This window comes from Labeo rohita, chromosome 15 (genome assembly GCF_022985175.1).
Source record: "Labeo rohita strain BAU-BD-2019 chromosome 15, IGBB_LRoh.1.0, whole genome shotgun sequence".
NCBI lineage: Eukaryota > Metazoa > Chordata > Actinopteri > Cypriniformes > Cyprinidae > Labeo > Labeo rohita.
Window position 1 is genome coordinate 32846375 of NC_066883.1, and position 27677 is coordinate 32874051.

At 32.1% G+C, this 27677-nt stretch overlaps 1 protein-coding gene across 12 annotated transcripts in view; it reads left to right on the plus strand.

The window, feature by feature from the left end:
• robo2 (roundabout, axon guidance receptor, homolog 2 (Drosophila)) overlaps positions 1-27677 on the plus strand; it is a 489160-nt gene that overhangs the window by 420965 nt on the left and 40518 nt on the right. For 8 of the 12 annotated variants that reach the window (XM_051129111.1, XM_051129121.1, XM_051129117.1 and 5 more), the window contains 10 exons: positions 707-788; positions 1673-1838; positions 2207-2373; positions 2924-3045; positions 7168-7399; positions 15062-15186; positions 17065-17236; positions 19866-20048; positions 21650-21676; positions 27116-27158. In XM_051129111.1, coding sequence (XP_050985068.1) covers positions 707-788; positions 1673-1838; positions 2207-2373; positions 2924-3045; positions 7168-7399; positions 15062-15186; positions 17065-17236; positions 19866-20048; positions 21650-21676; positions 27116-27158 — 1319 coding nt within the window. The remainder of the gene's footprint in view (positions 1-706; positions 789-1672; positions 1839-2206; positions 2374-2923; positions 3046-7167; positions 7400-15061; positions 15187-17064; positions 17237-19865; positions 20049-21649; positions 21677-27115; positions 27159-27677) is intronic. The other 4 variants (XM_051129114.1, XM_051129118.1, XM_051129115.1 and 1 more) reach the window with 1 other exon arrangement.

A 27677-nucleotide genomic window follows, 5' to 3' on the forward strand; every position in this document is an offset into this window, starting at 1 on the left:
ATAAGCTTAGCAGAATTCAATCAGATATCGGTAAGACATAACAGAGACGGGCAGAGGGAATCATATTGCATTACGGGGATGAATGGGAAATATTGATTTTGGTAAATTGTTTGATACTATCACTTAGGGATACGACAGCTCTCCCAAGAATCATTTACGGAAGCCTGGACGGGCTCCAGCTGCACACACATTTGCACACACAAACAAACACACTTTTAGGACCATATTGAATTTAAAAGTCCCCGAGCCCTCCCCGTCAGCTCGGGATGGAATAGCCATTATGCCTGACAGTGCTGCCCACCTCTGACATTTTATCTAATAAATGGAGGCGAGGCACCCTGATGAAAGGCAACAAACAACGGGGAGATCATCCCGAAAGGTTGGGGGGGGGACATGCGCCAGCTGTCAACGGTCCAGAGGGTTTCAGCGACTACCCCCTTTAAATGAATTAGCCTAACTCTCGTTGCGGTTAGTGGGTGGGTTTGTGAATTTGCCAGCGAGGATAAAAGCTGGCTGAAGGGTGCGGAAAATAGAATATATCTACCATATTAGTGTCAGCGCTTTAGCCAAACTGGACGTGCCCGAGGTTACATCTCTCTCGGATCGAAAGTTTAGACTTACCATGAGTCGAATTGATTAGCCGTTTAGTGAATGCACAGTGCTTGAAGATATAAAGATCAATGCATGCTGTTTTTCTATTTTCCAGCTCTCTGATTCTGGCATCTACACTTGTGTGGCAGCAAGTTCTAGTGGGGAAACATCTTGGAGTGCTTTCTTGGAAGTCAAAGGTACTTATGTGCACCTTCACAAATTACACTCTTGCCATTTTTTTAACTTTTTTAAGTTCTCCAAAGAACTTTTAGTGAATAGTTCTTAAAAGTCTGAAGAATAATTTAATAATCGGAAGAAACCTTGTCCAGTATAAAGACCGTATTGTGCTATGAAAGGTTTCCATGGATGTTAAAGTTTCTTCATGGAACCTTTGATGCCAATAAGGAACCTTCATGTTCAAAAAGTTCAAAAGTTCCAAAAGGGTATTTTCATAGCAATGCCATGGAAGAACAATTTTGGGATCCCCAAAGAACCTAGTGAACAGTTCATAAAAGAACCTTCTGAAGAACCTTTTCCACATTGATGAACTGTTTGTGCAATGAAAAATTTCTGTGGATGCTTAAGGTTCTTCATGGAACATCGATGCCAATAAAGAACCTTCATGTTCAAAAAATTCCAAAAGTTCCAAAATGGTCTTTTTGTAGCAATCCCATAGAGGAACCATTTTGGGATCCCCAAAGAACCTAGCGAACATTCTAGAAAATAACCTTTTTCCACTTTGAAGAACCTGTTGTTCCATAGATGTTAAAGATTCTTTATGGAAACTTTAATGCCAATAAAGGACATTCATGTTCCAAAAATTCCAAAAGTTCCAAAATGGTGTTTTTGTAGCAGTGACGTTCCCAAAGAACCTAGTGAACAATCTAGATAAGAACCTTCTGAAGAAGCTTTTTCCACTTTGAAGAACCTTTTGTGAGAAGGTTCCATGGATGTTAAAGGTTGTTCACGGAACCATAGATAAGAACCTTTATTTTTAAGAGCATATGTGTTTTAAGTAGGGTTATTCTTCCAGAAACAGTTCCAGACCTTCTCAATGTTCTTATGTCTTTCCTTTCTTTAGAGTCTGGAAGTCTTGTTGTAGTTAAAGACCGGGATGAGAATGAGCTCCCAGGTCCTCCTTCTAAACCTCAGGTCACTGACGTCACTAAAAACAGTGTGTCGTTGTCCTGGCAGCCTGGCCTTCCTGGAGCGTCACCCATCTCGTCATATGTTATTGAGGCTTTCAGGTATGAATTTTGTAGTAGTTTAGTTTATTTAGCCTTTAAGTTGCTTTTCTGAAGATGTTTTGGACTGAATTGTATCTTAAATTTGTTAATTTTCATGTAAAGTACTCAATCAAACCAAGGTTTAGTCAAAGTAGATACTATTTTTTGTTTGACACCAATGAAAATTTGAGTTGAAATCCAGTCTGTTCAATATATTGTACATTCAAATGACAAAACATTGGAAATTTCTAATGTGCAAAAACCTAAAAAAATATGAGTTGAAACCTACAACCTCAAGCTGGTACAACATTTTGAATGGACTGTCCTTCACTCTGAAGTATATGAAGACATTTTAAACTTTGACATCACTCTACCTCATTTGCATGCAGCCAATCGGTGAGCAACAGCTGGCAGACTGTAGCCGATCATGTCAAGACCACACAGTACACTATTAAGGGTCTTCGCCCAAACACCATCTACCTATTCATGGTCCGAGCAGTCAACGTCCAAGGCCTGAGCGACCCAAGCCCCATGTCCGAACCTGTCCGCACTCAAGGTATTTGATAAAAAATTCAAATGAACTATATGTGTATAGAGTTTTCTTTGGTAAACCCATGTGATTACTGCCCATGTCAATGACTTTTAATTAAATCCTCACTGTTACTCATAGAGGACGAGATCTAGTCTAGATACCACACGGTCTAACGGACCCATACGCTCATTAGTTCCAGAGACGGAGTATAATGTAGAACAAACATCATCTACTTTTGGAGTATATAATTGAGTTAGTGCCCTGGCTGGTACCTTAATGATCATTACGAGGAGAAAAAAGACCAAATTCGACTGGAAAAAGATTTGATTAAGGTGCCACGGAGTCCTCTGTTTGTTCATTAGGGGTGACTGATTCTGAGACCTTGGGCGGATGTATCCTCACAGGTTGGGTTAAAGCTGCGCTGTCTGCGGCTGGAGTCAGTGAAAATGACTCCTCATCGCTCTTTTAGGGGATTAAATTGTATTTAAGGGATTATGTTGTACCGGCTAGTAATTTAGCATTGTCGGAGCACTGTAAGCAGTAATGGCATTGGCCTCTGTCTCTCTCTTTACAGATATAAGTCCTCCAGCTCAGGGAGTGGATCACAGACACGTGCAGAAGGAGTTGGGTGAGGTTATTGTGCGGCTGCACAACCCTGTGGTCCTCAGCCCCACCACCATACAGGTCACATGGACGGTAAGACACTCAGTGATTGGACAAAGCTAATGATTTTGCATGTTAACTGTGTTTGGAAAGATATTGTAGTTTGTAAATTGCAAGCTTGTGAGTCACAAACCATGATTAGACAATGAATATAGAACATGACTTGCTATTAGACAGAGGTTATTGTACAGGAACCATGACTAGACTAAGTTTTAGCATCTAAACTGTGATTGGACTGAGGTTTTAGAACATGATGCAGTATTAAAGGAAAATGTAACATTTGTCAACATTTATTCAACCTCATGTTCCAAACTGTTCTTTTATGTATAAAAGCCCTTTTCTTCCACTGAATGAAATATAATTGCGACTTTATATCTCACAATTCTGACTTTTTTCTCGCAATTGCGAGTTTATATCTTGCAATTCTGAGAAAAAGGGATATAAAAGGAATATACATAAACTTGCAATTGTGAGTTATAAAGTCAGAACTGCAAGACATAAACTCTCAATTGTGACTTTTTTCTCAGAATTGTGAGTTTGTGACTTTATAACACGTAATCTCACAATTGTGAGAAAAAAGTCAGAATTGCGAGTTTTCTCACAATTGCAAGTTTATATCACGCAATTCTGACGTTAGAACTCGCAATTGTGAGTTTATATCATACAATTCTGAGAAAAAAGTCAGAATTTCAAGTTTATATGACAGTTCTGAAAAAAAGTAAGTCAGAATTCCAAGCTTATTAGATAAAAAGTTGAAATAACCTTTTTTATTTTTAATTCAGTAGTGGAAACAATGTATTTTGTCAATACATTGGTCCCAGATATCACTGGAGCCCATTGAAAATAAAATAAAATAAAATAAAATAAATACTAGCTTTATCTATCCTATCTATCTATCCTTTTTGTGTTCCTCAGAATAATAAAAGCCATTTTGTAAGGTTTGGAGCTATTTATAGTGTATATATAAATATATATATATATATACTTGTATTCTAATTTGATTTGATTTTTTTAACTGAATTTACTTCAGAGATTTATAAAACATCATCTCTAACCAGAATGAGGTTATTTGGCACAGATTACTGTGTCTTTATTAATTAAACATACACAGTATGTATATTAATTAATATTAGTGCTGGACAATGATTAATCATGATTAATCGCATACAAAATAAAAGTTTTTGTGAAAATAATATATGTATGTGTACTCTGTATTTTTATTATGTGTATATATATATATAAATACACACACATGCATGTATATATTTAAGAAAAATATATGTTTATATATTAAATATATTTATATATCATATAAATTACATGTAAATACATGTAAATATTTTCAAAATATATACTACTTGTGTTTGTTTTATATATTTACATATATATAGTAAATATGCACAGTACACATACATATATTATTTTCACAAAAACTTATTTTGGATGTGATTAATTGTGTTTAATCCTTGCCCAGCACTATTTAACATCCAAACCAGTGTGTCAGTTTGAAAGTTAACTCTGTTAGTCATCTAGGTTGTTGTTTCCATTTCTCACTGTGGTCTTCCAGCACTGATATAAACACTCCAAAGGTGTTTACTGTTTGTTGGATTGCATTAAAATGGCGATTTTACAGCTTTGCCTTTGTCACATTAGTTTGTAAGCACTCTCCTGGGGTATATTAACGATTGCCATCAACAATCGTTACAGAGACAAATATAAGCGTCTGTCTGTTCGGCCTAAATGGGGTATAGACGGTTTCAAAGGTATTTTTCTCATATGAATAATCCATAAATCATCAACCTACACGGTCCCAGAATACAGCAGCACTCTCGCGGTAAACGTAGGTGGTGTCAAGAAAGCTTTTACGACCCTGAATCATTCAATTAATGAAAGTTAAAAAGCGTAGGAAGGATGCCCATTGGGCTGATTTACTCCATGTGTAGGGAGGAAAAGCAGATGTTTAATATCTCACTCCGAAAGCCAGACTGTGCTGTTAGGAAGACATTAATGTGAGCTATGCCGACTCCTTCTCTGTGTAAATACAACTTTTCCTCGGCAAACAAAAAAAAGAACGCAGCTTTCAGCAAATGAAGAGGCTTGTTTACCTTTGTGTTGATTTGAGATTGCATTTCTTCTTTGATCCTTATGTTGACACGTTCGCTGTTGATTTTTTTTGTCCGTGTATGTATATACTTGTACGTATGTGTTTATTTCTTCACAGCTGAGCTTTTTTTTTGCATGATGATTGCTGTTATTGATGCTTTATTTACAATTAGTCAAGGTCGTACATATGTATGACTCATGTAGAGCATTTTATCAAAGGGTTATATGTAAATAAACATGTTGTTATATGTAAATATGTAAATACTAGTTAAGGTTAAAAAGAGGAGGTCGTTCAGACTTTTCCATGCTGGTCCAAGCTGGTTACTGCTACTTTGGTGCTGGACCTACATTTCTGTAGAATCTCATCAACCAGCTTTTCTGTTTAAGTTTTTGACCAAGAAAGCACTGCTGGTTGAGCTGGTCAAAGGAATATTTCACCCAAAAATGAAAATTCTGTCATTAATTACTCATCCTCATGTCGTTCCAAACCCGTAAGACCTTTGTTCATCTTCGGAACACAAATTAAGATATTTTTGATGAAATCCGAGAGCTTTCTGACCTTGCATAGATGCAACTGACACGTTCAAGGTCCAGAAAGTTAGTAAGGACATCAATAAGGACATCAGTTGTTCAACTGTAATGTTATGATGCTACGAGAATATTTTTTGTAAGTTGCGTTGCTGTCTGTGCAGGGTCAGAAAGCTCTCGGATTTCATCAAAAACTTATATAAAAAAAAAAAAACTTAAAAATGTATAAAATGTAATAATAATCTAGAACATTATATTTATTTATTTATTTATTTATTTAAAATAATTTTATGTCAAATTAATTTTAAATTTTTATTTGTAAGGTAAGATTTGGTACATTTTACCAGGTTTATTTATTTATTTATTTTACTTATGAACGCTAATAAATTATATAAATTAATTTATTTTTATATATTTATTTATTAAAAAATAATTTTATGTAAAACGTATTTTACAGTTTTTATTTGTAATTAAAATTTCAGTACATTTTAAATTCTACCTGATTGATTTCACTCATGAAAGCTTTTTATTATTAAAAATTATTATTTAATTTTTTTTTTTTTTTTAAATAATTGTATGTAAAATTTATTTTTCAATTTTTATTTGTAATTAAAATTTTGGTACACATTTTTAATTTTACCAGAATTATTTATTTATGTATTTATTTATTTATTTTACACATGTATTTATTTATTTAGACATTTTAACAGGTTTATTTATTTATTTCACTCATGAAAACTCTTAAATTATATAAATTAATTAATTGTTATTTATTTATTAAAAATAATTTCATGTCAAATTTATTTTACAATTTTTATTTGTAATTAAAATTTCGGTACATTTTAAATAATTAAATAAATTAAGTAATTGTTGTTGTTTGTTTGTTTTTTTTTGTTTTTTTTTTAATAATTGTATGTAAAATTTATTTTACAATTTTTATTTGTAATGAAAATTTCGGTACACATTTTAAATTTTACCAGAATTATTTATTTATGTATTTATTTATTTATTTATTTCACCCATGTATTTATTTATTTATATATTTTAACAGGTTTTATTTATTTATTTATTTCACTCATGAAAGCTCATAAATTATATAAATTAATGAATTGTTTATTAAAAGTAATCTTATGTAAAATTTATTTTACAATTTTTATTTGTAATTAAAATTTTGGTACATTTTAAATTTTACTCAGATTTATTTTTAAAAAAAAATATCTTACAATTAATTGTACAATTATTATTTGTAAGGTAACTTTGGTCAATTTTACCAGTTTTATCTATCTATCTATCTATCTATCTTGGATTTCATGAAAAATAATTTGTGTTCCAAAGATGAACAGGTTTGAAACCAGTAATTAATGAAAGAATTTTTATTTTTGAGTGTACTGTCCCTTTAAGACACCTAATGGGACACCAACCATCCGAAAGCTAGGTCTTTTTTTAACAGAGTTTTTTTCTTTTTCAATTATTTTTCTCTCTCTGTTGCACTTTTTTAAAGTTTGAACCGTCTTTCCCCTTCAGGTTGACCGCCAGTCTCAGTTCATCCAGGGCTACAGGGTTTTGTACAGGCAGATGTCAGGGCTGTCCTCCCCTGGAGCGTGGCAGACTCAGGATGTGAAGGTCCCCTCCGAGAGGAGCGTGGTGCTCTCGGCTCTGAAGAAAGGCATCGTCTACGAGATCAAAGTCCGTCCGTACTTCAACGAGTTTCAGGGCATGGACAGCGAGTCCCGAACGGCAAGAACAACAGAAGAAGGTACAACGTTTGATTCTTTGAAGTGATACAGGAGATCTGTGATGTCTGAAGTCAACATGAAATCTAAATTGACTGCATTTACTTTTTTAATACATAATTTATCTGCATAACCTTTAAAATAATTCAGATAATTCTGTTTTCCAAAAAACAATCAAATGCCTAATTCATAAAATGACTTACTATATTCTTAATTAGCTTAGAATGTTTTGTTTTGTAGCACATTATTGTAGTAAAATGGTTTGCGAATGCAGTTTCATGTTGACTTTAAACAAGTCACAGTTTTATAATTGATTTGTGGATGGCTTATGCCTTATGATACATACAGGTCATGGATACTAAGAGACATAAATGCAGACATAAGCCCAAAGGTTGTATCTCTTGCTGATTCTTTCCAGCTTGCTCTAAGTCCACAACAATTTGGGCCAGTGATACATAATCCACCCTTAGGCCACCGTCGTAACAAATACCGTAGTAAGCAAAACCGGCGTGCTTTCCACAGCGCTGCAGTAAGCTTGTCTCTATCCCTGACGGGACTCAGAGGAAAGACACTATCGTTTTGGCAAAGGAATTGACCTTTTCTTTGTCGCGGGTAGTGTGTGTGTATGGCTGACGAGACACTAAAATAAGCATGGGTTTCACTGAATTCTTCTCCTGTACTCGTCCCTGTCAGTCTCAGCTGACTAAAAAAGACTGTGTCAGATGTAGTGCCAGGTTTAGACCAACTCGGGTTTTTGTATTTCCTTTAGACAACTCCAGTTTTTACCTAGCATTCAAAATGAACTTTCTTCCTTTTAGCAAAAGGAAACATTTTATAAATTTTATAAAACATATAAGTAAATAAAAAATCAATAAATATGATTTTATAGAATTTCTATAGAAATTTATATAAAAGTTATATAATATATTTATTTTTATTTATAAATTAAATGCAATCCTTTATTATATAATATTTATTAATTATATATTTTTTATTTTTTAAACATTTTTAAGTAAAATTAATTTACAATTTTTAATTTTAAATAAAAAAAATATAGTTTTTTTAATGTAATATTACATGTAGTATTTATTATATAGTATATAACTTCTTTTTTTATTTTAAAATATGTGTGTGTAAAATATGCATGTAATATAAAATTACATTTAATATTCAATTAAAATTAAATAATAAAATGATATAGAATATTTTCTCTTTTTCTGGTTTGTGTATTTACCTAGCATTCAAAATAAACTTTTTGCATGTATTTGCATTTATTACAATAAAAATATTTTAAATATTAAAACCTACATAAATATAACTTATGCAATTATTTTATTCAGTTTGTAGAAAATTATATAAATTAATTAATTGATTTTTATTTATTTATTAAAAATACGTTTCTGTAAAAATTAATTAGGTAAAAGGTAAAATTTGGTACATTTGAATTTTTACTAGTTGTTTTATTTTATTTCACTCGTGAAAGCTAAATTTTATTTATTTATTTAAAAATAATTTGATATAAAAATAATTTTACCATTTTTATTTGTAAAGTAATATTTGGTACAGTTTACATTTTACCAGGTTTATTTATTTATGTATTTATTTATTTGTGTGTTTGTTTGTTAAAAATATTATATGTAAAATTAATTTTACAATTTTTATTTGAAAGGTAAATTAGGGACAATTTAAATTTGACCAGATTTATTTATTTGTTTGTTATTTCAAACAAATTTATTTGTTTGTTATTTCACTAGTGTAAGCTAAATTATATTATTAATTAATTAATTTAAAAATATGTTTGTTAAAAATATTGTGTAAAATTAATTTTACAGTTTTTATTTGTAAGATAAAACTTGATACATTTTAAAATTTTAGCAGATTTATGTATTTATTAAAAATATTTTATGTAAAATTAGTTTTAAAATTTTTATTTGTGAGGTAAACTTTGGTACATTTTAATAGGTTTATGTATGTATGTATGTATGTATGTATGTATGTATGTATTTATTTATTCATTTCACGAAAGCTAAATTATTTAAATTAATTGTTATTTATATATTTATTTATTTTATATAAAAATAATTTAGCAATTTTTATTTGTAAGGTAAAATTTGGTACATTTTAAGTTTTACCCGTTTTATTTATTTATTTAAAATATTATATTATGTTCAAATAAATTTGAGATTTTTTTTTTATTATTATTATTTGTAAGGTCAAATGTGGTAAATGTTTTTTTTTTTTTTTCTCATTTTTTTTTTTTTTGTTTGTTTGTTTTTATTTATGAATTTCACTCATGAAAGGTAAATCTTGCCCTCAGTTTGGTGCTTAGTCAGTTTTAATTTTTGCACCCTGCCGAAATGTTATCCCAGGGCATATCTTGTCTTGGGTTATTGCGGTTCAGACAGGCAGGTTGTTACTTAAAGTTGACCAACATCCAGGATTCACCGCAATGCTTCGAGATGTTTTCCCTGGTGTAAGCGACGGCTGCTACCACACATAAATCTTATTAAAAAAAAATGCATTTTTGAGAATGGTTTAAACGGCATATGGAACTCTGGAGACATAAATTCACACACACATTCACACGAGCACAGAAGGTTTCCTGATTAAAGTCTGAGCGCAATGACAGGCTCATTTGTTACCCAGAGTGTCCACGGAGAGCCGTATCTCCTCTACACACACCAGCTCTGTCTCCTGAAGCCCCGCTGCACTGCCTTCACACCCTACACCTGCATGTCATCGCCATTACCAGAGCAAGACAAAACATCGGGTCCCCTGGCAGAAGAGCGCCACGGGGCCCACGGGCTGCGATAGCCCCCTTTTGTTTCTTGTTTTCCACTGTGTGGTAGTTGAGAAGGTTTGTCAGAGTCACAGAAGAGGATGATTTATTGGCCATTGTCTGATTAGACAATTACAGCTACTCTCCAGTGCTCGCCGTGTCCATTTCTTTGCAGTTTTTCATTTCTTTCCCACCTTGTCGTTTCTGAAAAGTAAAGCGTTTTTGGTTTCATTTAGACCTTCTGCTGAAGTGACGAATTTTGCAGGGAATTATTTCATTAAAATTGAACATGCTTACCGACCATAGCCTCCAACAACTTACCATAGTTGCTGCAATTATTGTTACCATTATAAAACTGTGATAAAATATAAATAGAAATTACAATTTTATTTATTTTTGCTATTTAATATTAATTTTATTTGTATTTTAATTGGATTATTTTTTATATTTTTTGTAAAATAATTTACCATTTTAAATTCAAAAATATATAAATAAATAATAGAAATATATAATAGAAATTATATATTGTTAGCTTTCATGATTGTTAGCCTTAATGAGTGAAATAAATAAATAAATAAATAAATAAATAAACCTGGTAAAATTTACCAAATTTTACCTTACAGATAAAAATCGTAAAATTTACATAAAATTGACATATTTACAAATTTACATAAAAATATTTTTAGTAAATAAATAAATAAACAAACCTGTTAAAATTTGAAATGTACCAAATCTTACCTTACAAATAAAAATTGTTAAATTAATTTTAGAAAAAAATATTTTTAAATACATAAATAACAATGAATTAATTTATATAATTTAGCTTTCATGAGTGAAATAAATAAATGAATGAACAAACAAATAAATAAATGAATAAATAAATAAATAAACCTGGTAAAATTTACCAAATGTTACCTTACAAGAAAAATTGTACAATTAATTTTACATAACAATATTTTAATAAATAAATAAACAAACAAACCTGGTAAAATTTACAAAATTTTACCTTACAAATAAAAATTGTAAAATTAATTGTAAGATGTACCAAATCTTACCTTACAAATAAAAATTGTAAAATTAATTTTAGAAAAAAATATTTTTAAATACATAAATAACAATTAATTCATTTATATAATTTAGCTTTCATGAGTGAAATAAATAAATGAATGAACAAACAAATAAATGAATGAATGAATAAATAAATAAATAAACAAACAAACAAACAAACAAACCTGGTAAAATTTACCAAATTTTACCTTACAAGAAAAATTGTAAAATTAATTTTACATAAAAAATATTTTAATAAATAAATAAACAAACAAACCTGGTAAAATTTACAAAATGTTACCTTACAAACAAAAATTGTAAAATTAATTATACATAAAAACATTTGTAGTAAATAAATAAATGAATAAATAAACCTGTTAAAATTTGAAATGTAGCAAATCTTACCTTGCAAATAAAACTGTAAAATTAATTTTGCAAAAAAAATAAATAAATAAATAATAATAATAATAATAATAATAAATAATAATAATAATAATAATAATAATAATAATAATAATACATAAATACACAACAAGTAATTCATTTATATAATTTAGCTTTCATGAGATAAATAAATAAATAAATAAATAAACCTGGTAAAATTTTATTTTACAAATAAAAATTATAAAATTAATTTTACATAAAAATATCTGTAAATAAATAAACAAGCAAGCAAACAAACAAACAAACCTGGTAAAATTTTAAATGTACCAAATTTTACCTTACAAATAAAAATTGTAAAATTAATTTTACATAAAATTATTTTTAATAACATATAAGTAAATAACAATTCATTGACTTATATACTTTTCTAGATACAAAATTAAATAATTTCATAAGTTACATTTGTTTAGGTTTTTTCTATATGCAAAAAGTAAAGGCTGGTGGTTGTCTAATGACAATACAGAAACCAGAAACAGATTTTTTTTTAATACATGGCATTTACTTCTAATACCCACACTGATGTTCTCGACTAGCTATATGAGACTAGCTTTAGCTCTTTCTTTAAAAATGTCCTTTATTATAAGCAATTAGAAGCAGCAATAGCTGTATTTTTTTGAAAATGGAGGTTGAAAAGGTGAAACAGGCCCTTTCAGAAACTCCTCTGTGTTCTTTAATCCATTTTATGGTTAATAATCAGCTTCTCAATGGGAGTTTTTTCCCGAGGGTCGTTATCACACATTGATTAGTGGCATGCTAAAGCATTGTAGCATTTCTTCACATTCTGTAAGCTGAAGCGCTGCCGCTCGCCTGCCTGGGGTCTTAATATTAGCTTGGTTTAACATCACACAGTGTTTTTTCATCAGCTTTCGCCTGCGGGCTACTGTAGCGGTAGTGAAACAGAGGTCACATCCTCGCTGGCTATACATCACCCCACTAATGGCGCTATTAGCATCGCCTGCGCCATCGCTCCCCAAATGAGAAATATGTATTGTTTGGCTCAAATGTGCATAATGATAAGCTCCTAAATGATTTGCGGCATTAACTTTGAATGACATTGGCTGCATTGTTATAGGAGGGATTCTGTCACCTGCAATGTGCCGAGTTACGCTTATATTGTTTTTCAGTATTAAAAAAGAAAAATGTGAATATTATGTGCAATTATTACTTGATCAATTATTGTACAGTGTTAAGGAAACGGCTAAATCAACTTACACTATTAATTCAGAGAAATTATATTATATTATATTATATTATATTATATTATATTATATTAATTTTTCAGTATTAAAGAAGAAAAAAAGTACTAATTGAAGAGGGACATAGGAGAATTTTCAGTACAATTTTTAAATAAATCCAAAGAAACGTTCTTACGTATATTATATTATATTATATTATATTATTAATATATTTTTTTCAGCATTAAAGAAGAAAAATGTAAATTTTCTGTGCAATGATTATGGTGTTATGGTAAAAATCCAAATCAAATTTCATAATTCTGAAAAAAATATTATATTTATATTAAAGATATTATATATAAAAAATATTATATTTGATAAATATTATACTGATTAATGAGGGAAATAGGAGATATTTTATTTATTTATTTATTTATTTATTTATTTATTAATAAAGAAAAACATTTTAACTTTCAGAACAATTATTACTTAATTACTGAAATATTTATGGTATTAAGGAAAAATTCAAATCAACTTGCTCACTCAATTCTGAAAATATTATATTATATTATATTATATTATATTATATTATATTATATTATATTACATTTTTCAGTATTAAAGAAGAAGAAAAGTACTAATTAAAGCGGGACATAGGAGAGATTTTTTGCATTTATTTTTCATTTATTTTTTATTAGTTTAAAGAAATAGTAAACATTTTGAATTTTCAATACAATTTTTAAATAAATCCAAATAAACTGTCTTACATATATTTTTACATTATTATATTATATTATATTATATTATATTATATTATATTATATTATATTATAGTTTTTCAGCATTAAAGAAAAAAATGTGAATTTTCTGTGGAATGATTATGGTGTTCTAGTAAAAATCCAAATCAAATTTAATAATTCTGAAAAAAATATTATATTATGTTATATTATTATATTATTATATTATGTTATATTATTATATCATATTATATTATATTATATAAATATATTTAAGTACTGAAAATGTAGCATTTACAGTATTAGGGAAAAAATCCAGTTGCACTTATTCATGAGAAAAAACACACACACACAAACACACATACGTACATATACATACATACACACACTATTCAGTATTAAAAAAGAAAAAGGTGAATTTTCAAATGTGCATAATGATCAGCTTTACCTTTGAACGACATTGGCTGCATTGTTACGGGAGTGATTTGGTCACCTGCGACGCGCCGAGTTCATTCATCGGCCGACAGCTCTGTTATTTTCCGTTCAGCTGCAGATGTTTGATGAAGGCGAGCTGCGGTTTGTCCCGTCAGGCCTTTTGGGGGTTAAAATGGGCCACCCCGTGTGAGGGATGAGTGTAGCTTTGGGATATGTGCCATTTACGTGGAGGTCAGAGTGCAGGGAAACGAAAGAGAGCGAGCGAGCTGAGTTTACCGTAATCGAGCTGTCAGTATTCTGCTGTGTCGCCGCACCTCGGGTTGCCAGAGAAATGAGAAAAACATTTTTATAAAAATGTTATTTTCCAACTACAGACCTCCATTATTTATTTCATTCGCTTTCCTTGTCTCTGTCAGAGCGCCTCTGATGGGGTTAATAAAACAGGGGTCCGGGGTCTCGACTTTTACATTACAGACTCGGCCAAGGACAAAACAGCATCTTGGATTCGCGACTGGCCTCCTTGGATCGATGTATCCATGTCAATATGTTTACCCAGCGCTCCTTATTCATCCAGCTCTCAAAAAAGACTTCTTTCTCAAGCTATATGCCTGTCAGAGCGATTTGCTAAGAACGGCGAGTTGTTTGAATGGCTCACCATCTTATTGTCTCTCAGTAAATGTATTTTTTTGCGTAAATCCCTCCTTTCAGAGGCAGGATATGAAATCATAGTGAAATGCAAAGAAGCGTCAGTGTCAGGCGGAAGAAAATCCCCATCTAATGAACTTGTGCACCCTTGGCCACCTGTCTTGCTTCTTAAATCTCAACGCACACATCGAGTGCTTAATGCTAATGCTGTGACTTACGACAGACTCTTTCGGAGGAAACAGAATGAGAGAGTGTCATGGCATGAGTGTCGAGCGATGTACGTAAATCCTTGCCAAACATTCAGAGGCATCTGTAGCCTCAAATCTGTTCTTCTGGAAAAGTCCAAAATGTCAATAGTGTAGAAGAACATCTTGGAAGCCATGGAAGTAAAACTCTGCTTCTGTTTCTCTCTCTGTATCCCAGCGCCTAGTGCTCCTCCTCAGCAGGTGACGGTCCTCACGGTGGGCAATCAGAACAGCACATCCATCAGTATCTCCTGGGATCCTCCTCCTGCTGAACATCAGAACGGCATCATCCAGGAATATAAGGTATGTGACCATGTGACTCCATCAGAAACACCAACAAACATGTGCGACTTGATCCAGTGTGGCTAAATGCAGCAAAAAAAATATCCAAATAGACTTGCACTATTAATTCTGAGAAAAATATTTCATTATATTATTATTATTTTTTTACTGTTAAAAAAGAAAAATGTAAATTTTCTGTACAATTACTTACTGTAATATTTACAGTATTAAGGTAAACAAGTCAAATAAACTTTCTCATTCTCAACTGTATGATTTTTGTTTATTTATTTATTTTATTTCTTATTTTATTATATATTTTATTTTACTTTATTATTTTATTTTATAGTATTTATTATTTTATTTATTTATTTTATTTTATATAGTTATTTTAAAGGGGAAGATTTTAATTTTCTGTGCAATTATTACTACTCAATTACTGTAATATTTACACTATTAAGAAAAAATGAAATAACTTGCAGTCTCAATTCTGAAAATCAGGTATTTTATTTTATTTTATTTTATTTTATTTTTTCTGGTTATTCTGAAGATGAATATTTTCTGTGCAGTTATTATTTATTATTTAAATACTGTAATATAAAAAAAATAATAAATCTGCACTCTCATTATATTATATTATATTATATTATATACTCAATTACTGTAATGTTTACAGTATTAAGGGAAAAAAATAAACTTGCAGTCTCAATTCTGAAAATCAAATATTTAATTTAATTTAATTTAATTTAATTTAATTTAATTTTTATTTTGTTTTATTTTATTTTATTTTATTTTATTTATTACTTATTTTAAATAGGATTTTAATTTTCTGTGCAATTATTATTTATTACTTAATTCCCCTAATATTATATTGTATTAATACTTTTTTAGATTATTTTAAAGAGGAAAATTAACATTTTCTGTGCAATTATTACTACTCACTTACTGCAATATTTACAGTATTAAGGACAAAAATGAGAAACTTGCAATCAATCAATTATTTTGTTTTATTTTATTTATATTATTTTTCTGGTTATTCTAAAGAGGAAGATTGTAATTTTCTGTGCAGTTATTTATTACTTAATTCCTGTAATATTTACAGTTACAGGAATATTAATTATAATATAATATAATATAATATAATATACTATAATAAATGAATGTTTTGTGCAATTATTATTATTCAGTTACTGTAATATTTACAGTATTAAGGGAAAAAACATAAACTTGCACTCTCAATTTTGAAAATCAAATATTATTATATTATATTATATTATATTATATTATATTATATTATATTATATTATATTATATTATATTATATTATATTAATGTTTCCTGGTTGTTTTGAAGAGGATGACTTCAATTTTCTGTGCAATTATTATTTATTTCTATTAAAAAATCCAAATAAACTTGCACTCACAATTCTCAGAAAAAAAAAAAAAAATTATATTATATTATATTATAAAAGAAGAAACCTGTTTATGAAGTGAAATCTGCACTAGTAACTAAAAAGTTGTATGTTTGAGTCCCATGGGGCAATTTTCATTTTTCATAAGCATTTAATAGATTTGAGGTTGTTTCAAGGGGCTAAAGCCAATAAACAATAAGTGTACAACAATAAGTCGTTTTGGATAGAAGCGCACACTAGATGACTGTTTACATTATTTACTTTTGTTCAAAATGGGCCTCATTTATGTACACAAGCAGAACAAATTTCTCCATAAATTGTCTGTAAATCCCTTCATACATAAATTACTGTACTGAATTGAATGCAACAATTTACATAAAATGGTTTACGAGTAATTTACACAAAAATCGTTTTCGTTAATGAGGCCCAATCATTAAAAATGACTTTTTACAGACAATTTACTATTTTCTCTTTCTCTCTTTCTCTCTCAGATCTGGTGTTTAGGGAACGAGACCCGTTTCCATGTAAATAAGACGGTGGATGCAGCCATCCGTTCAGTGGTGGTGGGGGGTCTTCAGGCGGGGGTCCAGTACAGGGTGGAGGTGGCCGCCAGCACCAGCGCTGGGGTGGGGGTGAAGAGCGAACCACAAACCATCATTATTGGTACGGGACATCTTTTGGTTTTGATAACCTTTACTGTCACACTGCATTTACTCTTTATCTGTGATGCTCTGAAATATCTTAAAAGCCCGCTATTCGTTGGATGGTTTTGAGCCGGGTCACCAGAATCAAAATTAAATCTCACGGTCAGGGCTGCAGATTTTTTTTCTCCAGGTCTTTGGGTGTTTACAGTGTGAGTTATGTGAGTTGTAGCAGGTTGTGACTGGTTTGACCCATAAGTGATGATTTGGCCAGTGACATGCCCTTATTCCCAAATGTCAAGCTCACTATCCATCTTCACGCACAGCCAGGGGCTGATAGACTATTTATCAAGCCTGCAGTCTGTGTGTATCCTGCCATCTTTTGAAGTAAAAAAAAAAACTGATTTAGCTACAAGTGAACATAAAAATGGGTCTTTTTAGCTCTAATAAGTATCCCTAGTTTGACTGTAAATAATTAATGTGCTCATCACTTCAAAAGCGAAAAAATATTGTTTTTAATAACATTTTTTCAGCTTTCTCTGCTTCTGAACTGACTTTTTTTTTTGCTGAGGTGGGACATGTGGGTTGGGTTAAGTAATATAAAGTCTCATCTTGCATTTTTAGGTTTTTAGATAAAATTAAGGAAATTAAATGTGCTGCAAATACTGTTTTGTGTTATTTATACAACATTTTGTTATTTAGTTTAATTTCTTATATTATATTTTTGCAGAAGTGTATGGAAGCCTGTTTTCACCACTGAATAAAAAAATGAAAAAGGTTATTGCGACTTTTTATCTCATTATGACTTTTCTCAGAATTGTGAGATATAAAGTTGTAATTACGAATTATATTCAGATTTGAGTGATATAAACGGCCAATTGCAAGATATAAACTTGCAAGTTTGCAAATGCAAGTTTATATCTCACTATTCTGACTATTTACTTGCAAAAAGACTTTTTTCTTAAAATTGTGAAATATAAACTTGTAATTACGAGTTATAAATACAACAATGTAAGATATAAACTTGCAATTCTGACTTTTTTCTTGAAATAGCGAGTTTATCTCACAATTCTGACTTTTTTCTCACAATTTTGAATTTTTTTCTTAGAATCGTGAAATATAAACTCGCAATTGCGAGTTATAAAGTCAGATTTGCATGATATAAACTCACAATTACGAGTTATAAATACAAAAATGCGAGATAAAAACTCGCAATTCTGACTTTGTTTTCAGAATTGCATAATTGAAACTTGTAATTGCAAATTATATCCAGATTTGCGTGATATAAACTCGCAGTTGCAAATTAAGTCAGATTTGCATGATATAAACTGCCAATTGCAAGATATAAACTTGCAATTCCAAAATTTTCTCGAAAATGCAAGTTTATATCTCTTATATCTATTCTGATTATTTTCTCGCAATTCTAACTTTTTTCTTAAAACTGTGAAATATAAACTTGCAATTACGAGTTATAAGTACAAAAATGCGAGATAAAAACTTGCAATTCTGACTTTTTTCTTGAAATAGTTTCTCACAATTTTGACTTTTTTCCTCACAATTTTTGTGATTTTTGTGATAAAAGCTTGACTTTGTTTCCAGAATTGCATAATATAAACTTGCAACTGCAAATTATAGCCAGATTTGCATGATATAAACTCGTAATTGCGAGTTATAAAGTTTAAATATCACTATTCTGATTTAACAATTCGCAGTTGCGTTTATATCTCACAATTCTGACTCTATTTCGCAGAATTGTGAATTTTATTTCGCAGAATTGCGAGACAAACTTTTTAACTCGCAGTTGCAAGTTTATACCATGCAATTCTAACTTTATTTCTCAGAATTGCAAGAATTGCAGAAACTGTATAACTCGCAATTCCAAGTTAAAAAAGAAAAAAGTCAGAATTATGAGATGTAAACTCGCAATTGCGAGAAAAAAATGTCAGAATTGTGAGATAAAAAGACACAATTACCTTTTATTTATTTTTTATTCAATGGCAGAAACAGGCTTCCATTGAAGTGGGACATGTGGTTGGGGTTAAGCAATATTAACCAATAACATTAAAGTCTAACATGATTCCATCAATCAAATTTTAAAGGATAAAAATAAAGTCTTATCTTACATTATTTCTGATGAATATTGAAATAATATCTCATTAAGGAAATTAAATACTGTAAACACTGCTTTGAGTTATGTGTACAACATTTAGTTTAGTTTAATTTTTTAATTTTATATTTTTGCTGAGGTAGCACATGTGTGTGGGGTTAAGCAATATTAACTAATAATATTTATAGTCAAACATGAATTCATCTAATCAAATCTTAAAGGATAAAAATAGAAGTATTATCTTACATTATTTCTGATAAACATTGAAATAATATCACATTAAGGAAATCAAATGTACTGTAAATACTGATTCATGTTATTTATACAACATTTTATGTTTATTTAAGTTTTTTTTCCTGTTCTGTTCACTGAAGTAACACTAAAGATCAAGGTGATGAGCTTTTAACGCTCTAGTTGAGTTGATTAAATTCTGTGCTGATGTTCACTGGAGCACAAGTGTTTTTCTCGTGCTATTAAACTAATTTAGAAACTCACCCACGATTTTCGGTTTACTAAATAGCGGCGTGTTTGTGTACCCATGTAGGTAAAGACTTCCGGGATGTGATCATGAGCAGGAACAACAGCATCACGGAGCAGATCACGGACGTGGTGAAGCAGCCGGCCTTCATCGCAGGCATCGGAGGGGCCTGCTGGGTCATTCTGATGGGCTTCAGCATCTGGCTCTACTGGAGGAGAAAGAAGAGAAAGGGTCTCAGCAACTACGCAGGTAGAGACAAGATCCGCTTGCAGCTACACAAACACAGTGGCGAATGTTTTCAGATGGCACGGGAAGCACAACTTTCCCAATAATGTAATAAAAATGCGTCAATGATGTGTTTAGTGCAAATAATACAAATGTAACCCTGAAGCATAAAACCAGTTGCACGGGTATATTTGAAGCAATAGCCAGCAATACATAGTATGGGTCAAAATTATCGATTTTTCTTTTATGCCAAGAATCATTAGGGTATTAAGTAAAGATCATGTTCCATGAAGATATTTTGTATTGTAAATGTCCTACCTAAATATATCAAAACTTAATTTTTGATTAGTAATCATTTGATTTAACATGATTTCTGGATATTTTGATTTTTTTGCACCCTCAGATTCCAGATTTTCAAATAGTTGTATCTTGTCCAAATATTTTCCTTTCCTAACAAACCATGCATAAATGGAAAGCTGATTTATTAGCTTTCAGATGATGTATAAATCTCAGTTTCAAAAAACTGACCCTTATGGCTGGTTTTGTGGTCCAGGGTCACAAATCATGTTAGTATTTTAGCAAAACCTTAAAACTTTACTGGAAATCTATGGCAGATTCCAGTGCTATTTATTTAGTTGAACCAAAAAGTGATATTTATTGGATAAGAGACTTTAAAGTGACATTTTGGGTCCTTATTTGTATTATTAAAGCTTTTGAATGGGACATATATGGATTTCAAACTGTGTTTTTGTCCCAGGTTTGCTATATAATGATTTGTTCGACCTCTCAAATGGGCAGGATTTTGCCACATATAGCCAGTAATTGAAAAAAGCGATATCTGCATTAACCTAATGCTGTGTTGAATATCCTTTACCTAATTTAATGTGTTCCCCTTTTAAAAAACGCTTTTAAATCTCTCGTTATGCTATATTTTCACCAAATCTTGGATTCAATCTTTATATCAATGTGTTTTTTCAAGGACAGGTTTTGTGTTTCTTTAAGCCTCATTGATCTGAACTTACCTCAGCATTTTTTGTGGATAATTTTAGCAATGTTCACTCAAAATCTGAGGCGTAAGCGCAGATCAGTGAGGCCTACGATCAAAACCTGTGCTAACTGAAAGAAAACAAGTTACTAAAAAGACTGAATCCAATATTTGGTAATGATATAGCATAACAGGACACTCATTTTTGATCAGGAACAAGGAAGTGTAACAAGGTGGGGAAAAAATGAGGGTTCAGTAAAAGTGCTTTCACTCTTTAGTAGTACTTGGAAGCATTGCAGATATAAAAATAAAAACTAAAGTACACATTTTGCCATTGATAAGTGTTACAGTATCTGTGCTTCCCTACTTTTTAAAAGCACCAGCCGCCACTGAAACACACTCTTTTGTTTTTACTCTTTATTTTAATTGTGTTTGTGTGTCTTCTGTGTTAGACTGTCTCATTCCTTTGGCTGCTGTCTTGCTGTCTTGCCTCTGATGGCATAACGCAAACCTTCGAACGCACTCCAGTATGCATGCGAATAATCATGCACACGCACAGAAACACACAAACCTTCCAAAGCCCGACTGAGCACTGCAGGCTTTTTAACACACACTCTTCTCTGTCTTCTTGTTTTTGCAGTTCAGTCGTTCACCTTCACCCCTGCAGGTACTGTTCATTTGTCCCGTCTTTTCGAAACCCCCATCCCTTCTTCCTGCATTTATCTTACTTTCCTTTACACAATCAAGTATCCCTTCCCATGATTCAAGCTCGCAGGTCTTCAGATGAAGCCCGCCTGACTTTGTCAGCACAATATGGGGAGTAAATCTGGCTGTAAGGGTCTCAAACACAAATTATGGACAGATGAGGTTCACGTTGATTTGTTCGCTGTGAATAAACACCGTTTACACCGTCTTTATAAATGCTAACAAAGTCAGGTGGAAGATCTGTGGGCTGCAAGATCCTGCAGTTCTCCATTTGTGTTTCTTTGTCCTTTTCTTCAGGTCATTTTTTTTTTCAGTGGTGGTCACCTGTGCTGATCTTCTCATGTGGTTTTTCCATCTCATCTTTATCCTCCTTTTATTCTCCTGTTCTCTCTTTCTGACTTTTTGTTTGTGCAGGTGTTGTGAATTGTTTTTGTTCTCTACCCGAGTTCTCTGCTCTTTGATTCATTCCTGTCTTTGTTATTAACCGCTTGAACAAACTTACATGTGGGAATCAATTGTTCCCTCCATACGAGGTTGTCGACATGTTTTCTGAAGGTTTTCTCATTTCCCTCCAGTGATATACTGTACGCCTCTATATGTTCTTTTTAACCACTATAGAAATAATGGACACAGATCTGGGTTTGAAAAAACAGTATTTGTTCAGAATTGAATACTAGCTTACTGAATGCTTTTTAGTATACTGCCTGTGTTTAAAAATAAGTTTAATTAGTGTATTTAATATTTTTTTATATTCTGTTATAGTCTTTCTAAAATTTAAAGTCACATTTATTTTTGTATTTTCAGTTTGCATTTTAATTTGTTGAATTTTTAGTAATTTTATGAGCTTCTGTCATTTTTATCAGAATTTTTTAAATATTACTATTTAGGTTTACTAGCTTATACTAGCTTACTTAATACTATTTAATATATACTCTACACTGCCTGTTTTTAAAAATCAGTTTAATCAGTGTTTTTTATGATTATTTATTTTATGTTATAGTCTTTCTAAAATTTAAATTCATTTTTATTTGTATATTTTCAGTTTGCAATTTAATTTGGTGAATTTTTAGTAATTTTACGTGCCTCTGTCATTTTTATTATCATTATTTATTATTTTTTAATATTACTATTTAGATTTACCAGCTTATACTAGCTTACTGAATACTATTTAGTACACATATATACTGGCTGTTTTTAAAAATCAGTTTAATCAGTGTTTTTTATTATTATTTATATTGTTATATACCTTATAAAATTTAAATTCATCTTTATTTTTATGTTTTCAGTTTGCATTTTAATTTGTAGTAATTGTTATGTGCTTCCGTCATTTTTATCATTATCACAATTTTTTTATATATTTTATTTTTATTTGAAATATGTGACCCTGGACCATAACCTGTCATAAGTGTCTTTTTTTTTATTGAGATTTATAGTAAAAAAAAAAAAAGCTGAATAAATAAGCTTTCCATTGATGTATGGTTTGTTAAGATAGGACAATATTTTGCTTATTTGAAACTATGGAATCTGAGGGAAAAAAATCTAAATATTGAGAAAATCACTTTTAAAGTTGTCTGAAGTTCTTAGCAATGCATATTACTAATAAAAAATTAAGTTTTGATATATAGGGAGGAAATTTACAAAATATCTTCATGGAACATGATCTATACTTAATATCCTAAAGAAATAGAAAAAAAATCAATAATTTTGACTCATTTTTGATACCATGTATTGTAAGCTTTTGCTACAAATATACCTGTGCTACTTATGACTGGTTTTGTGGTCCAGGGTCTACATATTAGTAGTAGTATGCTAAATTAATATCATGTATGATTTTAAATAAATAATAATAAATAAAATTCAAAAATAAATAATTAAATGTTTATTTATATATTGTTAGCATCTTATACTAATATCTTAAAGTAATTTTTAAAAATATTTTTAATGGATTTTTCTACAAATTGTCTTAACATTTTGTCCATTTGTAAGCAACAAAGAGATGGTTGATATTAGATGATTAGGTGCATTGCATTTTGAGATATAGTGAAGTACTATATACAGCAGAAAATCATAAGAATAGTATGCCATTCCAAACACAGCCATATTGCAACCAATCTCATGACTTTCTGTCTATCAAATATCATCCCATTCTGAAATATGGTCACGCTGCCATTGATTTTCCACTTTATGTTCACAATAGCAGAGAAATGTTTGTAATTCAATGGTTGGTTTGTCAGCAACTTACGTGATATATAGGAGATTCACAGGCCTACCAAAGGTTAACCAGTGATGACCTGATCCAGTCACACGGTCGGCCACAATCACCCTGTGAATTGATAACACAAAAAAGCAAAAAGAAAAAAAAAAAAAAAATCACTCAGCTAGCCCAGGTTCCCTCCACGCCTCTTGGGGATTGTGCACAGATTGAGGTGTGCTTTTATCTTGTAGAAGGGTTTCACTCCGAACTTCATTACCGATGAAATCAGTCCCCCTGCAAAAGCGGCTCCACTTTTCTCTAAGATAAGACCGTAGCTGCCAGGTGTCCGAGTCTTAGGCCCTCGACTTGGTTTTAATGCACTCCAGTGGTCTCTCCTCACCACTGCTTCAGTGGGTTTCAAGGTTGCCTTCTCCCAGGGGTCCACATCTTTCTTGGTTTCTTGCTTCCAGATAAGTGTGGAGCTCAGACGCATTACCGGCATGCCAGACCCCATATGCGTGACGCTCGCGAAGGCAGCGGCCCGTGCTAGCGAGGGCAGCCTCTTGCGCCGAGTCAGAATCTTGTTTCCTGGAGCCAAATTGTCTTTTGCTCCATGCAAATCATGCGAACATTTCAGGGTTTATAGAACAAAGAAAGACAGACAATTCCGAAATGGTGGGATGTTTGCATCAAGGCGTTTTTTTCGAGGCTGTTGGGTGTAAGAAATAAAAGCGAATACACCTGTTCACACAAACACCCACTTCCCCTCTTTTAAACCTGTCACCGCCGCGAGGCTAAATCAAGTCGCGCTTGGACGGGAAGGAAGGATTTGATGGAATTTTTATACGGGCGATTTTGTCGTGCCGCAGTAAATGCTTATTAAAGAGGAGTAATCAGTTTTCATATTGGAGAGAGTGCTTATCTGGAGCTCAGCCTAAAGCCGAGACCAGCTCGCCAGTCTACGGGCCACTTCAAAGCGCCGGCAATGTGTCCTATTGTAGATAGGCACTTAACAGACCCGCACACACACATAGCGCCACATAAAACGAGTCCCTTGGGGAGAGAAAATACCTTTGGTGTTTGTTCTCAATTTACTGAAATGCCACATTCTGGAATTAGCAGCGAATGCAAATAAAGCCAACAAACAGCAGACCCGAGGAGAGACAGACGTGGGTTAGTGTTCATCAAGTTTAATGTTTGGACTGTCTGTTTGACAGAAGAGGTGATGGATTGTTAACAGTGGAGAGAAAATGTCACAGATCTAATTCAGATTCTCTGCAGGGTGTGTAAACGCACCAGGAGTCACTCTGGATTAGCTCATGTGATGTTTGTTAAATAAGCGTGCATGCTTGGACATTCTTAAAGGGGAAATTTATTTATTCATTTACTCACCTTCGTGTCATTCCAAATCCGTATGCATCTGTGGAACACAATAGAAGATATTTAGAAATATGCATGTTTTTTCATAAAAAAAGCCAGTGTGGTTCAGTATAGTTTTACACCCCATTGACATTCACTCAGAATTCTTTAAAATTTGTGACGGAAGTATTTTTTATAATGAGTCAGGGTTGGGTTTTCCCATGGAGTTGGGCTACTTTAGCGCTGTTGCCAATGTTTTTTTTTTCATGTCCGCAGGTTGAAGCGACCATAATAACGTAATATTTAGCCCCTAGAATGCTAACCCGCCAATAAATGTGTATTTCACCCCCATAACATGATTTTTAATAGGGGAGTCCCTAAAAAGCAATTTTGGGCTACTTTTGGGCTAGTTTTGAGTAGCAATTGGGTGGGTTTTGTTGTGAAAACCTGGCAACCCTGCAATAGAGGGTTAGCACTTAAGTCAGTTACCTAGATTCGCGGCCATATTGGCCATACTCGGATGTAAGCAACAGCACTGATTACACAGTTAATGTACTATTTTATACATTCTTCTCCTAATTATTGTCTGAACCAAGCTGCTAAATCATAAAGAGAAACAGGAAAAGGCGCAATATTTTGACAAATTACAGTTACTAGGTGGTAAAGATAAGTACAAGAACAGCCCAAAACATGACAATAACTGACTATTTTCAGCAACAATAATCAGAAAAATCTGTGGTTGAAGCGACCCCAATAATTGAATATCTGGCCCCTGGAATGCTAATTTTACCAAGGGATCCCTGCCAAAAAAGTGTATTTTATCACCCATAATGTGATTTTTAATGGGGGACCCCCCTCAAAATGCAATTGGGCTAAATTTGGCTAGTTTTGAGTAGCAGTTGGGTGTTTGCACTCTTCTGTTTGATTTGTTATAACTTTTGGCAGTCTATAGTACTCCAGATGTTTTTCTCTGTCCGACCAATGAGTACAGGCCAAAACATGACAATAATTGACCATTATCCACTGCAATAACCAGCAAAATATGCACGTTTCGCTCGGTTCGGTGGCATTGTTTACATTAAGTGCTGCGAGTATGGGCCTGATGATAGACCACAAATCACCCGAAATACAAGATGTGAGGAAAAAAATTTTCAATACTTTCTCTCACAGTTATATCATTGGGTAATTATACTGTAACGTTATATAAGCCGCGGGCATATGCCAAGGGTTGAAATCCCATTTGAACGCGCCTTTGAGTTTTACTTTAACTTTTGTTTATAGTACTTAGCGGCAGATTTTACATGATTACATTTTTGTCAGTGGTGCTCAGGATTTGCAAATCATTCGTCATGTTCCTATCAGTCATCTCTCCTTACTCTGTTTATGTGGTAAGTGAATGTTATGTACTGTAATGTAACAGGCTAACGTTGGCAAGCGGCTAAACGTGTCCCTTTAGTGGCTCCGTAGAACGCGTTATTCGTTTTCCTTGCCTTTACGAAAAAGAATTTACGCTTAGGGCACACCCGTAATCAAACTTATGTCTTTTGGCAAGAATATTGAAACGAAACCCAGAGAAAATATAAATGTTATGGAGGTAAAACGGCAAAGATGCGTTCGGTTTCATAAATTCATTCTGCATGTTCATTTACTGTGCGCTCTAAACAATTCAGTCACCCATGAAAGATTACAATGACACATATATATGGAGGCTTCTTCATTTCTTAATCAGTTCCAGATGTTTAATTTGGGATTGTGTTTAAAGAATCGTGAATTATGATGAGAGATTGATTTTGCTATGATGACTCAGTCTGTTTCTCTCTTTGTTTTCTCCCCTCTTTCTGACCCCAGTGACGTTCCAGCGTGTTGATGGAGGCTTGATGAGCAATGGGAGGTAAGATTCCTGTCATCCGCTCTCTCGTTTCCCCTTGTTTTTCCTCGGCATGCCACAAAACAGCGCTAGTTATTATCTTTGTGCCAATCACCTGCCTTTAACCTTCAAAGACCAGCCCCTCAATTCCAAACCTCATTCATATTCTGTCCATCATCCTCTGGAAGGTCATCAAAACCATTATCCTCTACAAGGCAGTCGTCTTCCAGCCCGTACTCCGCTTTTAAGGGTTCACGCCGTCGCTGCACTGTTAGAAATTCATCTTAAGAGACGCTGCGGATGGGAGTTATTGAAAGGTTGTTCCTATAGGTTTTCATGAGGGTTCTTGTGACACACAAGCGTTTCTCATGGGTCAACAGCTTGATTAACCTTCTAAAAGTCACAGCAGAGTCCATCAATGCGGAACAATTCTTTGCATAACCATTAAAACGGGGTTCTTTCCAATATTAATAAATAATTCAACCAGGTGTGTTGTTGATACTTGCCACTTATACTCACACATCTATATCAGTGATGAAGACA